Raw genomic sequence first — 15795 nt, 5'->3', positions numbered from 1 at the left:
TCTTTATAGACTTAGATGTCTGTCACCAAATTTTGGTGGCAAACCACAACTCTTTTTCAATGGGGGAAAATTATGAGGTACTGTCACATGGAAAAATGGCTTGGGGCCTGCATGTGGGCAGTGCTTTGTCTATCCTTATTCAAGTGGGATTTAAAAAAAAGTTTCATATGCAGTTTTGGATGGTGAAGAACCTAGGGAATCTGTTATATGCTGCTATGCTGCCTCCAACTTAGAATGGTCCCATAAATGGGTGACCTCTAAACCCAAGAGTGTGTGGCTTCCTTTACTTAGGGAATCAAGGGCCCTAAAATATGACATCTCTGTCCCTCCCCCAGCTCCTGAGGGCACAAAGGAACTTTCTGGGCCATTTTTAAAAGGGGGGAGTTGGGAGCAGGAATGCTGCCTGGGTACACGGGTGCCACGCCTCTGTGTGAGGGAGATGCCAGTCTCAGATATGAATATTTAAAGCCTCATGGTTACAGGGAGGCCATCATCCTGGAACAAGGAAGGATAGTTCCCTCTCTCCAACCCTTCCTCCCCTTAACAGGATACTTATTTACTATAAGGGCTCAGGCTTGAGCAAGTAAGTTTCCTCTGCCCCCATTTTGATGCACAAGTTTTCTATATCCCAGATTGCTTTCGACTATAAAAGTGATCAGTAGCTTCAGACAGGCTGTCTCATCTGATTTTTCCCCCTCTCACCCACTTTTCTGCTGGTGTGGGTGTGTATGACTTCAGATTCTGTTATTTCAGAATCTCAGGGGTTGTCAGACATTTCTACATTTTTTTTATAAAAAGGTAACTTTGTAATGTACACATCTGTAGAAGCCATACTTTACTTTTGAGCAGTCTTGTTTCTTTACCAAATTCATAAACACTCAGCTACCAGAATTTGCTATTAGAGTGGAATGATTTATGACTTTGTTGAGAACAGCATGGGCAATTTATTTTTCCTTGTAAGAGGAATGCTATTCTGCCCAGTGACTGCTAGTCAGTGTTAGGAGAAGGTTTCTTTACCTTTTTTTAAATGATATTTGCTCCAGAATGTACCCATTGTGCTGCCAAGTCTGGTGTAGTGGATAGGTGATAGACTAGGAGTCAGGAGATCTGAGTTTCAATCCTCATTTGACTACGCTGGATGGTTGGAACTGGTGAAACCACTCCTTAAATATTTCACTTGCCTTGAAAGCCCTGTTGGATTGCTGTACATCTGTCCTGACTTGATGACACATCACCCCAAAAATGTTCTGGGTGGCTTACAAGAATCAGTTATTAAAAAATCCTTAGGCTTAAATACATAGAAAGAGATTGGGAGAGAGAGGAGAAAAGCATTATGGTGGTGGTTGATTAAGGGACACAGATATATATAAGTGCACCTGTGCTGCATCCAGTTGTATTCTGCAACTGTTGGGCTGGCGTGCTCTTTGGGGGCCAGCTCCTCATTTCTTTCTTCTCTGGTTCTGCTTTTGGTATTTTTTCTGAGTTCAGACTTTATCAACTTTTTTTCCTGCCCCCTTAGGGCAGATGTATTCCTCAGAAAGCCCTTCTAGTGGCTGTTATTAAAACTAGTACTTGTATTTATTTTCAACTTTTTCATCTGCACTTCCAAATTGCAGTGCGTGTCACTGCAGCATTAGACTTCACGTTGGAGAAGGGACTTATTCATCCAGAGCAGAGATCAGGAAGTTACTCTTTAAAAGTAATTTGCACTTATTTTTTGTTAGTGTTTTAAAACTAACCCGTTTCATTACTTGTTGCAATGTTGAAAAAATACCTTGTGGTGTTTATGTGTTATTTTCTATTACTTTTTCTGTTGAAAAGAAGTTAAGATTGGTAGGAGGGTGGCATAAAACTTGGAAAATACAAGTCAAGTGCCTATGCCTTAAAATTCCTTTTGTGTGATTTGTCAAAGTTAATCAGATGTTATTTGGTATACTAATAATTTTAATCCTACTCATAACATATTTGAAATGTAACACATTGTAGTTTGTTACAGATAAAGTAGCTAGTTGCAGATAACTGTATTACTTGTAATATTTTACTGTATTTTCAAATTTTAGTACAGAGGGTGCCGGGTGAAAATATTTTCTCACTGCTTCAAGCACATTTCACTATAGAGTATATGGGATTCAGATTGTGCTGCTGAGACTCATCCTGCCTTCCTCAGGCAGATGTGCACTGCCACCGAAACAACAGCATCCCCCCAAACTTCTTCACTAAGTTTGGGGTTGCTATTTAACTTCTACTAGGTGGAAGTAGTAGAAGAAGATTGCTGCTGCACTATTGCAGCAATATTTCTTTTATCCAACCCATCCAAATACAGTAGCTAGTTTTTCCACTTTCCATTGCTGTGTAAACACTAGCATAGCTAAAGGGTGAATTTACATTGCCCTTTTAAAGACCAAAGAACACATTCAGTGAAATACACACAGCCTGTTATTGTGATGGAGCAGCCTTAACTGAGTGTCACAGTATTGGCCAGCAGAATGCACAGTGTTATATCCTATGAGTGATTTTTTTTTCCACAGAGTAATACAGAATTTGTAAAATATCTTTTCCCCTGTTTATAGAACAACACTTTTTCCTTAAATAATTAGACAAAAAAATTGAGGGCCGTTTTATACACGGAAGGCAGCTGCTTTTCTATGCCTTTTGCGCAGCCATGGGGCTCAGCAAAAAGGAAGGGAAGGTTCCCTTTGGGTAAAGTGATCCATGAAAGGATCGCAGCCCTTTGATCCTGAAGCCCTTTCATGGGTGCTTTATCCACTTCCTAAGCAATCAAACATCCTTTCTGACTTTAAATTCTTACAGCTTCAAACCTTTAAAATAAGTTCCAAATCTTTGAATGAGCAGTGTAGTTACATTTTATATTTCTGGAACAATGAGTGTGCTTTAATTTTGGATGATGGGGTCACTGGTATCTCTTAAAAATATTGTGATCTAAAGTAAGAACTGGGTTTGCTGGCCACAAGAGTTGAAATTCAAATGGTAGCTAAGATGTTAACTTTCTATGGAAGGCTGGCAGCAACACTGTCCATCTAGGGTTGTATTAATACCTATTGATGATCTGCATTTAGTAGCTTGCATGAAAATCTGCAGCTCTGACTTAAGTAAACAGGCCTTGTGTTTCTTTCAGGTTAACATCAACAGGATCAAAGAAGACTGAACCGTCTGTCCCTGGCTGCTCCATCTCCTCCAAAATGCCTGGAGGCATTACTGATACAGGGGAGCTCTACTCTCCTTATGTGAGTATTTAATACCAGCTTTTTCTCTTCCTACAAATTCATGCTTGATTCAGTTTACCTGAAAAACTGGCTTTCTTTATGCAGTACAGCTTTGTCTCTGTTTCCTCCTTTTCAAGATGAATATCTTTTATTTCTGATTCCTAAATGGGACTTAGCTAAAGTACATTTGCTTGCCCTTTTCACTTTCAACCAGGTTTACCTGTTGGTGGAGCATGAAGCCAGCAACAGCCAGTGCTGCCCATTCCATAGGAGTAAGGGGTCAAGCCTGGTGGATGGGTTTTCCTTTATGCCCCACCCAGAATATCTTGTTACCTGCTCTTCGGTTCTGGACACAGAGAGCTGGAACATTGTTCTTTCTGTTGTAAATAGGGAGTTTCTGTTAGTGTGTTTCACTTCAAAAGCCCTAGAAAATGCCAGTAAATGAACATCCATGTACCTGCCACACACACTCCACTGTTGTAAGGAGTAAGGTCTGGTAGGAGATGAAACAACTCTGTTTTGGTAACAAGACTGTTTACTAGTAGTGTTCTTGAACAAGAAATCAAGCAATCTTTTGTGCTGATCAGAGTTTTTACATATTATTAACAAGAGTCATGTGGCAAAAGAGCCTCTTCTCTTGACTATTCAAAATATTATTCTTGAGAAATACCTCATTTTATCTTGTTTTTCCACTAATATACCTTTGGAAAATAAGCATCCAAGGGAAGTGTACTGTTTTGTTTTTTCCCTCCAAGGACAGCTGGAATAACATTTCATTAGCAAGCAGTATTTCCAGTGATGATTGCAGAGGCCAGAGATCTTGAATATTTGGCAGAAGCTACAAATTCTGTATTATGTAATAATTCTTTTCCAGTAGGCAAACTAGAAACGCCTGACATATGGTCTGTCTCAAGACTACCCCATCAGGTGTTTAACAGAAATATGAAATGAACATGTAGCAAAAGAATATAAATCTATACCCTATTCCTACATACGCTTCACACACTTTGCAAACCCCGGCACAGCAGTCAGTTGCTTAGCTTTTTTTTTAACTCCAGGTCTTCATGTGATAGGTAGAAAGAAAAAAGACACAGAGCTATTGTGAGGTTCTTGGATACCTGTTCACAGTATATTTGATGCAGAGATTTTTATCCCCCTGATTCAGTAGCTCTTTCTAAGAATGTACTGAAATAGTGTACTTGCTTCTAGAGAGTTTGCCTTCTGTCCCTCATTTGAATGCTTTTAACGGCCTGTTACTTTTACATTGAACTTTTCAGCAACAATTGTTGGAAATTTCAAGAATATATAAATAAACAAACTGAGGAAAACAAAGAAATGTTGCAAGTAGCACAAAAATAAATTTCTGTTTTTTAATTTAAAATATTTTACCCTGCCTTTCTCCTTAGAAAAGTACTCAAGGTGGCTTACAGAATTTAAAGACAATATTTAAGAACAAAGTAATGACCATACGAAGGTGGCATACATGATAAAAAAGCAGTATTTAAAGGTAAAAACACTAAATATAGAAATATTAAAAAGAAACAAACAAAATACCCCTCTTAGACATGGGGCTAAGTTCTAATGCTCAACTTAGATTTTATGAAGCTTTGTTTCTGGCATCTTTGCTCTTAACATATAGCCCATCTGCTTATCAAGGCTGTTCTCATGAGTGATGGTTTGCTGATTGTGAGGAAATTTTAATCAGCTGGTGATCCTTTTTGCTTTACCTTATCCATGGAAAATTAATTGCAGTCTTCTAGGCCAGCCATTCTCAATGGGAGCCATATGGGGCCCCATGAGGGGCCCTGGCACATTTGAAGGGGGGCCACAGACTGGAAACATTTCTTCACACACCAGACCTTATAAGGTTCGTTATGTGACTTGTACAATCCTGATTTAGCCTATCTTTCTTTCATATTATGTTTATGGCTGTTGCAAAAAAGAAAAAGGTTGAGAATGGCTGTTCTGAGAAAAACTAGCTGATAAATTACCAAGTACCTCACAGACTGAAAATTATGAGATTGCAAAAATCTCTAGACTCCTAAGCCTTAAAACTGTACGTGTCTCATTTTTGGAGGGCCTAAAAATATGTCCCTAGTACCATCGGAGATAAATAATTTCTTTGTCTTTTAACCAGAGTCAAAGAAAACCTCCAAAATTTCTGTATAAAAGACTTCATACATGGAACTAATTGAGGCATGGCGTTCAGAGCATGAAGTAGAGTGCAGAGGCAATGTCAAGATACAAAGAAATTAAGTGCAGATACAAAGTCTCTTTACAAACTGGCATTCCTTGTGTTTCTTCCTCTGGAAGGCCTGCTAAAAAGATACACTTGTTACTGAGGAGCCAGTTAGAACAGGAGGACCTTGTCTTAATAAGAACCTGATCTCTTAACAAAGAGGATTGCTGAAGCATTGCAACACTTCTGCCAGAAACATTTGCTTAATGTCTTGTACAGGTTTCTTGTTCTTGGCTAATTGTATTCATGATTCTTCTTGGCTGAAGAAATAGTACATTTGACAGTGGAGATGGAGTTATAGATAGTTGTCTGTTCTTTTGATAACAGATTTACCAAAACTTGTACACTTCTGTCTTCAGCAATGCTGGGGTTTGGGGCTCTGGAACCCTATATAATTCACAATCCGTGTATCACTCCTATTACTAAAAAAACATAACTACAAAACATAAACAGTTGATTAACGCACACACAAACAGAGAGAGAGAACAGTTCTATTGGGCTTCTCTTCCATAGCGTTTACAATCCTTTCCATACAGTACCATATGTAATGAACCATATAGGTCCTTATAATCACTGATTTAGAGGCTGAATTGGAGATGCTTGTTGAGGGCAAGCAAACCACTTCTATGCCTTCAGTATTGAACTCATGCCCCTGGTTCTGGGTGGCTAGGGTCGCAGTATTTATTGAATATTTATTTATTAAATATTATATTTATTTTGTTCATTATTTATTGGTGGGGAAATCTGTATATAACTGAAACCATCCTGCTCAGACCCATGCAATTCAAGTTGGAAGTGTAATAAAGGAGTGGAAGCCAGCAATGATGCTTTTACTTTCATGCTTCCCCTTTTACTTGCTCGTCTTTACTGTAAAGTCTCTAAGGAACATTATGTGAGAGATGTCTTTTAATAGGCATTGATTTTTCTTAATGTCATTATCTTGGGCTCATGAGAAACTGTTTTAGTCTCTGTTAGACCATTAATCCATATACAGTAATATCTCGGTTTATGAAATCAATGCGTTCTCCAGGACATTAAGTAAAGCGAAAATTACGTTAAACTAAATGCGGATTGCCATAGGAATGGGGGTGGCGCTATAAACCTCCAGGCACAAAGTGTTCTGGAGAAACTTCCTTTGCAAACAGGAAAAAAATGGAAAAAAGGTAAACTGAGGCATTATTTTCTATGGATTTCTGTTCATAAACCGAAAATTACATTAACTGAGGTGTTCATAAACCAAGGTACTACTGTAGTGTGGCATCATCTCAGGAGAACTAATGGTCCTTTAGATAAATATGGACTTCTGGTGCTGCAGATGTTTGTCAAGAATTTTAGGAGTTTTAAACCAAGATCATTTGGAAGGCCATTGTTTCTCCATGTCAGTCTACAGTGTTTGAAGACTGGAAGTGACCAGAATACATCACCATATTTTCATAAAGGAGAGAGAAAAGAAAATTAAGGCAACTATCAAATCATCAACTTGACATCAATATCGGGAAGGGTTCTAGAACAGATAATTAAATAGGCAGCTTGTGGTCACTGTGGAAAATAATACTGTGATTTCTGAGACTCAGAATAATTTTGCAAAAACAAGGCACACCAGACTAATTTTATTATGCATTCTTCTTTTCTCTCTGTTTTTCTCGTGAGAAAGTCCCAGGCTTGGTCAAGGAGGAAGGTGCTATGACTGTAATATATCAATGTCAGCAAGGCTTCTGACAAGCTCCCTCCTGATAGTCTTGTGGTCAAGCTGGTGAAAAGTGAGCTGGATGATGCTGCTGTTAGATGTATTTGTACCTAGTGCATAGATTATATCCAGAGAGTTCTTCTCACCAATGGTTCCTTGTTATCCTGGAGAGGAACAGCAAGTGGGGTGCTGCAGAGTTCTAGGCCCCGTGTGCTTCAGCATTTTTATAAATAACTTTTATGAGGGAATTGAAGGGATATTCATCTGATTTGCAGATGACGCCACACTGGGTAGTAGCTGATATTGCAGCTATGTCTGCAGCAGCAGAAGTCAGTACAGTATTCATCTAGAAGTCAGAATCAAGATTCAAGTTGACTTGAACAGATCAGAGAATTAGGTGGAAACCAACAAAATGAGTTTCAGCATAGAAAAATGTAAAGTTATTCTTTTAAACAAGAAAAGAGGTGCACAAATATATGATGGATGGATACAGGTGAAAAGGATCTGAGTCTACAGGCTAGACAGGAGTGTGACATGCCAGCAAAGAAGATTAACATAGTTCTGGATTCAGATCAATGAAAATAATTGTACCACACTATTCTTCCTTGGTCAGACCTCATCTGGAATGCTGCGTCCAGTTTTAGGCACCGCAGTTTAAGTAGATTATGGATTATGTCCAGAAGAAGGCAACCAGGATGGTAGAAGATCTAGAAACCATGCCCTGTGAGGAATTGTTGAGGGCTCTGGATATGTTTAACCCAGAGAAGAGAAGGCTGAGAGGTGATATGATAGCCATCTTCAACCATTTGAAGGACTACCACATGGAAGGCAGAACTCTGTTTTGCTTTGTTTTTTAGTTCCAGCAAGAAGAAACTAAAGTAATGAATTCAAGTTACAATAAGGAAGATCTTGCCTAAACATTTAAAAGAAACTATTGACAGTAGGAACAGCTTGATAGTGGAATGGACTACCTTGGAAGGTAGTGGGCACTTATTCATTGGCCAGAATCCTGTTGCTTAGCTTAGTAATTTGTACTAAAGTAGGCTTATTGAATCAATGGGGATTTTGGTAAGCCAGTTGTTCTCTTTAGATTGTATGTATGGAACTTGCTTGCTTCTACCAATTTTTAGTTGGCAGGTTTAAAAGGCTAACAAGATGTGTTTTCTGCATTTGCAGGTTGGTCTGGTTTACATGTTCAATCTCATAGTAGGAACAGGAGCTTTAACCATGCCGAAGGCCTTTGCTACTGCAGGTTGGCTTGTCAGTCTCATCTTAATACTATTTCTGGGTTTCATGAGGTAAGATTTTACTGTACATGACTTTTCTTATCTATGTATTGGGATCTGGTATTACTGAAACTATGGTTTATTTTTCTAACTAATGTGATCCTTTTATCATCTACTTGATTGAGATTTTATGCATCTCTTCTAGATCATCTATATATCTCAGAATTGCATAATAAGGACCTCTGCACACTGGAAGTTGATTATTTATGCCCAGTTTCCATGTTTGTTTGATTGATTTACATGGAACTAATGTAAATTCATTTGATAAAGAACCCAGCTAGATAATAAAGAGTATTTTCAAAAAGGTTTGGTAACATTGCACACTAAGGGGGAAAGGTATGCTCTTTGTGTTCTGAAGTGGTCCAGGTAAGAATTCTGAGCAGTCAGGCTTCATATGGGGAATATGTATGTTGAACATTTCTCTCATCTGATGGGCACCTGAAGTCAGTAGTTACATAGTCATCTTAAATATCCTTTCCCTCGTATCTCATTTTAGAGTTTTCTGCCTTGTGACAACATAGAATGACTGTGCTTTTCTGCTTTTCTCAATCTTGATTAATTTATCTCACATTGATTAGCACTGTCTCTTCTGCTTAAAGAATTTTGTCTGTAGGCTACTTGTTCATTTGTGCTTGGTGCTGACATGGCTGCTTTCTAAATTGTAGGAGTCAAAACTGCCCCCAAGTCTGGCTACACAGTAACTAGCTAGCAGGAGCAACTGATTGATTCCTTGGTGTTTCTGCTTCCTAGTCCATAGGAACTGAGGCAGTTATTGACTCAGTAAACATGTCCTTTGTGGTCAGCAGATATGTCCAGAGGTAGTGTTTGTGTCCCTTACATTTTCAACAACAATCAACTTGCAAGCATAAAATGCGTAGTTAACTGATATATTCTGTTGCTTATCCAGACTAGAGTAAAGCGATTGAATCACTGCCTGAATTGTGAGATAACACTCATGAAAATCACATTGATTTACTGGGTTTATGGAATACCAGTTGGATGCCGGTAAAGGTTAATTAAGCTTTACTGAATCAGGATGACACATAAAAGTGACATAATAGCTATTTCAGTTTTTAAAGTCTAGGGTGTTTGCTACATTATAATATATGTTAAAAGAGATATAGAATTTGGAGTGTTGTTGTGAGGATTTTTTAAAAGTGAAAACCATTTGTTTCTTATAATGTGCAGCTCTGCCCTTTTGCAGAGAGATAACCTTAGTTGGAAATGTAAGGGATACAAAATTTACCTCTAAACATATCTCTTGACTGTACAGGGTATGCTTTATGTAGTGTAGAGCTTGGAAATACGACTTTTTTGGACTCTATTTCCCGGAATGTTCAGCCAGTACAGTATGGCCTGTGTCCATCTTTGCATGCTTAGAACAGAATTGCTGCTGAAGCTTTTAAAAGATTATTTCAGAACCTTGAAACCTGCCTGTAGCTGTTTGTACCTTGTGCATTGATTCCTTGGCCTATTCATTTCTTGATACTCTCGGGATATGTCTAGATTTGAAGTCATATATTTTGTATCAGCACTGAAACATTTCTCATGGGTGCCAAGTGATTTGAGGTTTATTGCCCTGATGGTCCCATTTCTTATTTTTGTTCTTTTAGCTCTTAGCATCCTCTGGAGAATTTTTTGGTGCAGTAAAATAACATAGCGGAAATCACTACCCAAGTCCCTGGAAGGAGCTGCCATGCCCTAATCCTAGCAAGACTAATTGCTTATTCAGACTTGATAAATGAGTTCAGCTTGTGAAGCAGTAAAAAACCATTTTGTGGTTTAAATAAGATTGATTTTATATTTTAGTAAAAATGAGAGGAAAGTATAAAATGGTCATTTACCTGGTATAATGGCAATTCATTTGTATAATCAACAAAACAAATGGTAATAGCACGTGGGAACCACTGATAGATTACTTTCTTGCAGCCATTGGCATGGTAGCTCTCGGGAAATGTTTCCAGACCTTGGTCTTTTCAAAATGTTTAGTAGTTCATATAGTTCTTTCTAGCAATATGGTTGCTGACCTTGTTTATATAGCCCGGCAATCTGATTATTACCTTGGTATAGTCAGTTGCATCTCCCACTCAAGGGTCTAAATCAGAGATGGTGGATCTGTGGCCTTCCATATGCCGTTAAGACTCCACCTTTCACCATGCCATGGTGGCTGGGCATAATAAGATTTGGAGCCCGACAAGATCTGGAGAGTCATAGGTTTCTTGCCCATTTTCTGAGTCCTCTTCAGATGACATTTTGCATATTAACATAGAAGATGGAAACCACACCCCCAATGATTATGTATTAGTATCATGATGGGGTTTTTGTCTGTGTGTGTGTGTGTGTGTGTGTGTGTGTGTGTACTTGGACACCAAAATTATTAGTAGAGTGATGTATCTGTGAAACTTGTCTTTATTTTGGTTTCTTATTCAAATTAAATTTGGTTTTAAGGTAAAATCGATTAGAATCTCATGCATCAGAAGATCAACTAAAATTAGCAAGAATGTTGCCACTAAAAGTAGCAGGGATGTTGCAACAGCATTGCCACAATCTTACCTAGCTCTTCTTCACTTTACATATAAAAGAGATACTGCTCCTTTCTCTCTTCACCAGTACCAACAAGAGGCAGAATCTTTGTTCAAATAAATTTTGTTCAGTTTGTATCTGAAGCATATATCTGCTCTGTTCCAGGTTAAAAGTGTGACCGAATACAAATTTTATATCCATAGGGGCACAAGGGTGAGGGGAGCTAAGAGTTTGCCATCAGTCACTGAACTTTTCTGCAATCTGTTGTTTGGGGCCCTTTTTGTGCATTGCCTGTCACATTTCTAACATGGATTTTAGACTGGCAGAAAAGCACTGCATCATGAGGAGCCCAAGCGTGTCATATAGGATTGCTTCAGTTCTCCAAACTCACAGTGATCCTCTCAATGTAAGAATTAAATGCTGCATTTTATATATGAGATGGACAGACATGGGGAGAACAAATTTGGTGCCTGCTGTTTTATTTAGTCTCATCTTTAGTTCTCAATATTGCCTCTACTCTACTCCCCAAAATATAACAATTTAATGTATTGTGTAGGTAGAAATTAGGTGTTGTTCTTAAGTGACTGGTGTCTTATGATTTTCCTACTAGCTATATGACAACAACTTTTGTAATGGAGGCCATGGCTGCAGCAAATGCCCAGCTTCGCTGGAAGAGAATGGAGAAGCATAAGGTTTGTGTGACATGTCTTGATCTGGCCCTCATATGACATGGTAGCTGAAAAGCTGTATTTTGCTCTGCCTTCCGAGCATATGTATTTGCCCTTAGAATACGGCAATGAATTCTGCACCACCTTACAATATTTGTCTCATTAAAAATGTTTTGTACCTCTCACCATGGCTCTGTACTGGAACTAAGATGAGGACTAAGTTGTATTATGGAGAAGACGAAGCTGTGAGCATATTAGAAGGGAACATTGGAACTCACTGTGAGATGTCCATTTTATGTCGCAGAAGGGGGACATCCTCAAGTGATGAGTTGCCCCTCCCACTCGCTTCCATAGGCAGAACTGGTCAGCCAATCAGGCAGCAGTAGGACCGACTCCCTTAAGATGGAGGGACCAACCCTGGCTGAACTGATTTTCATCTCCAGCCACCAGAAACAGGGAATAATATAAACCATACAGTACAGTCAAGAAAAAACAGATGTGGTAGGTGCCCCTCCAAGGATCTGGTCATAATAACCCAAGGGATGGGGAGAATGTCCTCCTTCTGCTACATGAAAGGAACATCTCACAGTGAATACCAACGTTCCTTTTTCCTGTGGCAGAGGAAGACATCCTTCAGAGATGGGACTTAGCAAAGCCTAATGTCATAGGGTGGGACTGAGGAGAGGTTCACTTACCCCCTATAGGTACAAAAACTGTTCAGTTTGGACTTAGGAGAGGTCCTCCACATGCTGAAGGACTCCTCTCCCCAGTGCCACCTCAACTGAGGTACGTAGTTCATGTGGTAATGCCTGACAAAGAAAGAATGCACCTTCCAAGTGGCCACCTGGCAAACATCCTCCAGCAGGAAGCAGGTACGAAATGTGGTTGATGTGACCCTGTAAGCAGTGATGCCTCATGTCAGACTCAAACCATAACACTGATAGCACAAATGCTATCAGTCATCTAGAGAGAGGTGATTTAGAAAATCCTGTTTTCCCTGGTGGAAGCTGGAAGGTCAGAAACAAGGTATCTGGACTGTTTGAGGTTGTTTTGTGTGTGTTCTCCTTACATCCATTCATGCCAAATCTATTCAAGAGTCTGAGGGGATTATGATGATTAAAGCAGCATCACCTTTTGTGACCTGTGAAAGTTTGTCTTTGGGACAAAGGAAGATCCGAGACACAGAACAATTGTGTCTTTATGAATAATATGTAGTTCTGGTCGGACCAATAATGTTCATAGCTCCTATACCCTCCTGGCTGATGTAGTGGTCACAAGGAAAATATATTTTCTTTTAGAAGTTTGAAAAAAGACCGTCATAGTAGCTCAAAGAGTGGCTTTGTTAAAATGTTCATTACTGTGTGGAGACTCCAGGTCAGAAACCTGCTGACAGAGGATGATGAGATAGGGATACCCCTTTGAATGAAACATCTTGATATCTGAGCCTCATCACTGGTGCTTGTCCCCTCTGCTTGGAAGAACCGAGGGAAAAGCTGCCAACTATCTCTTAAATCATGTCTCTGTCAGAAACTTTTGTAAAAGAAAACATTCAGAAGAACTTTGCCCTTGCTCCTGCAGCTCCTTTGGAACACCTTTCCAGAGGACTCGTAAATGAGGTAGAGTCCTTCCTCAAAACCAAGGTGGCTTCAGTGTTCATAGTCCACATGCTCTGGCCCCACCCTTTCAATAACCATGTGTGAAAGTGGAACCATACTGGATCTGGATGGAAAACTTTGCCCTGGCTCAGAATCTCCTGACTTGGAGGGAGCACAGCCCCCAACTATGAGCTGAGGAGCCTTGGAGAACCAAGCTATTTCTATGTTAGTGGTGCAGCTATGAAAATTTCATTCCTGAGTTCCAATTTCACCCTCCTGAGAAAGTGACCTGGTGTAGGTGGGAAGGCATACAGAAGTCTTCCAGCCCAGGGGAGTTCATCAAATCAAAGCCTTGTGTCTCCATTAGGTGGAACCTTGCTCACCATTTTGTTCTTTGGTGTGGCAAGGATGTCCATGCTATGATCAACTGGAACACTGTATTGGAGAAGCTACACTTGTTACCCAGTTCTCAGCCAATCTGATTCTATATTCCTTATTACCTGAACATGCTCTGTCACTAAGGAAAGGAGATAAGACTTGGCCTAAATCATTATCGGATCCATTTCCTTCATCAGAAGCTTTCAATGTGTGCCCCCTTGATGATATATGTGTCCCTCCCGGTACCTCTTGTCTATGAATTTGGTCCTAATAGGAATCCAGAGCAATCCTCACTGCTCTCAACTCCCGCCAATTTATGCTGGGAGGAGGGGCTCATCAGCTGACCACTTACCCTGGGCATCTGCTGTGTCCTAATGGGGGTGAGAAATTATTTTTCCCTTGTGCAACCACCAGTACAGAGACTGGTGTATTTGATTCAAAACAAGGACAGGCAGGTGCATTTGTTGTACTATGCCCTTCTGATGGGGAGGTAACAACCACTGAAGAAATCTGGAGTGAAACCTCCTTTGGATGAATAGACTATTGTGGAGATCATCTTCCCCAAGAGCTATGATAAAATGGCATTTGAATTAGGGGTTTGTAGTACGTTCAGAATAGTGGATTACATCTTTTCCACCCTGCTGCCATGGAGGAAAGCTTTGCCTTGGTCAGAGCCTATGAGCACACTCAGATGGGAATGGCCAGAAAACCAGATATCTGCAAAGTTTTATAAAGCCAATTGTTTCTGGGTGGGGTACCTGACCGTCTATGAGGGCAGAAGACAGGGAATCCTTGAACTTGGGTCCCCAGATACAGTTTGTTTAGATGGTTTTGCTGGGGGCCTCTGAGCGGTCAGTGGAGTGAGAGCCTTTTAGTGGTGACTCAGTACTGCAAGGGAGCCTCTCCTGATCAGTCACCTAGCTCCCCATTTACCTCCATTGCTCTCTGGGGCCTAACAAAGGTGCCTGAAACCAAAGGCTAGTAATCTGGGGATGGCTCAAAATCCACAGAGAGGCTCAGACTAGCCAGTGTCCTCCCTTGTCGCTGACATAGTTAGGGTCTAAGTGGAGGGAATCTGGAAAGTGGCTGCATTTCATGGCTGAAAAATATAGTGAAAAGAATTAAGAATAACTGAAAAACAGAAGAGGTGAACTGAAGACAAGGTTGAGGCAGGCCTGTGCAAAGTGCAGGCAGAAACTGAAACTGGTTCAGCCAGGTTTGGTCTTTCTCAAGGGAGTTCTGCTGCTGCCTGGCGAGTAGGAAGGACAACCCGTCTCTTGAGGATGTTCTCTGCTGCAGGAAAAGATCCTATAGCATTTTTTCAAGCCAGGAAAAGCTCCTTGTGTGCTTTTTTAAAAAGTGTTTAACATCTTTTTTCTTGTTAGAACTTTGAAACCCTCCAGTATTTTTGGACAATTTATGCTAATTCCATACTATTCTAGGAAGATGATAATAATGATGAAGACTCTTCCTCTGGAGTTTCCGACAGTGATGTCCTCCTCCCAGATGGCTACGAGCGGTCAGAGACTCGGCCTATCCTATCTGTTCGTAAGTTTCTAGCGAATTGTTCTTTTTCTCCCGAGACATGCAAGAAATATTTCCTGCTTTCAGGAACATTTCAATGCAGAGGCAAAACTGGAAAAGTAAGAAGAGACTTCTTATTTTTCCTGCATGTTGTGTAACAGATACTCATATCAGATCATCTTTATTTGCCTTGTGAGGGCTACAAAGTTATTTTTTTCAACTTAAGAAAGCATCAAAGGGCAAAGCAACTGAAATGGCATATTTTCTCTGTTAGTCCCCTTCTAGTAGGAAGCACAGTTGTATGTGTGTGCATTGTTAAAGCACCTGTGAATAGCAAACCCTATGTCTTCTGTACTTAAATAAATCCACAAAATCTGAAAACAGACAAAACTTCATTTGCTCTGGAGCCATGTATACATATACCTTTCTTAGTAAAGTTTGGCCTAAATATTTTTAAAATATGCAGGGGTTTGCTGTTCCTGTAGGCAGTTTTGTTGTAAGCCGTATGGGAAAATGATAACTACTATACTGTGTTGTGTGGTGTCAAGTCAGTTCTGATTTATGGCAACCCTAGTACTGTTTCCAAGGTGAGATGTTTAAGTGCAGGTTTTATCAGTGTCCCCCTTCCTGGTGTGTTTTCATGGCTGAACAGGGTCTTCTGGGTTCCTGTC

At 39.9% G+C, this 15795-nt stretch overlaps 1 protein-coding gene across 5 annotated transcripts in view; it reads left to right on the top strand.

The window, feature by feature from the left end:
* SLC38A12 (solute carrier family 38 member 12) overlaps positions 1–15795 on the top strand; it is a 96445-nt gene that overhangs the window by 3828 nt on the left and 76822 nt on the right. For 4 of the 5 annotated variants that reach the window (XM_072990580.2, XM_020806270.3, XM_078386067.1 and 1 more), the window contains exons 2-5: positions 3137–3245; positions 8327–8448; positions 11570–11651; positions 15043–15148. In XM_072990580.2, the coding sequence (XP_072846681.2) occupies positions 3137–3245; positions 8327–8448; positions 11570–11651; positions 15043–15148 (419 nt within the window). Of the gene's footprint in view, positions 1–1216; positions 1700–3136; positions 3246–8326; positions 8449–11569; positions 11652–15042; positions 15149–15795 lie in introns of those variants that run through there. The other variant, XM_078386066.1, reaches the window with a different exon arrangement.

The sequence above is a fragment of the Pogona vitticeps genome, chromosome 2 (genome assembly GCF_051106095.1).
Source record: "Pogona vitticeps strain Pit_001003342236 chromosome 2, PviZW2.1, whole genome shotgun sequence".
Lineage (NCBI taxonomy): Eukaryota > Metazoa > Chordata > Lepidosauria > Squamata > Agamidae > Pogona > Pogona vitticeps.
The sequence above is the reverse complement of the archived record's forward strand: the minus strand, read 5'-3'. Positions and strand labels throughout refer to the sequence as shown.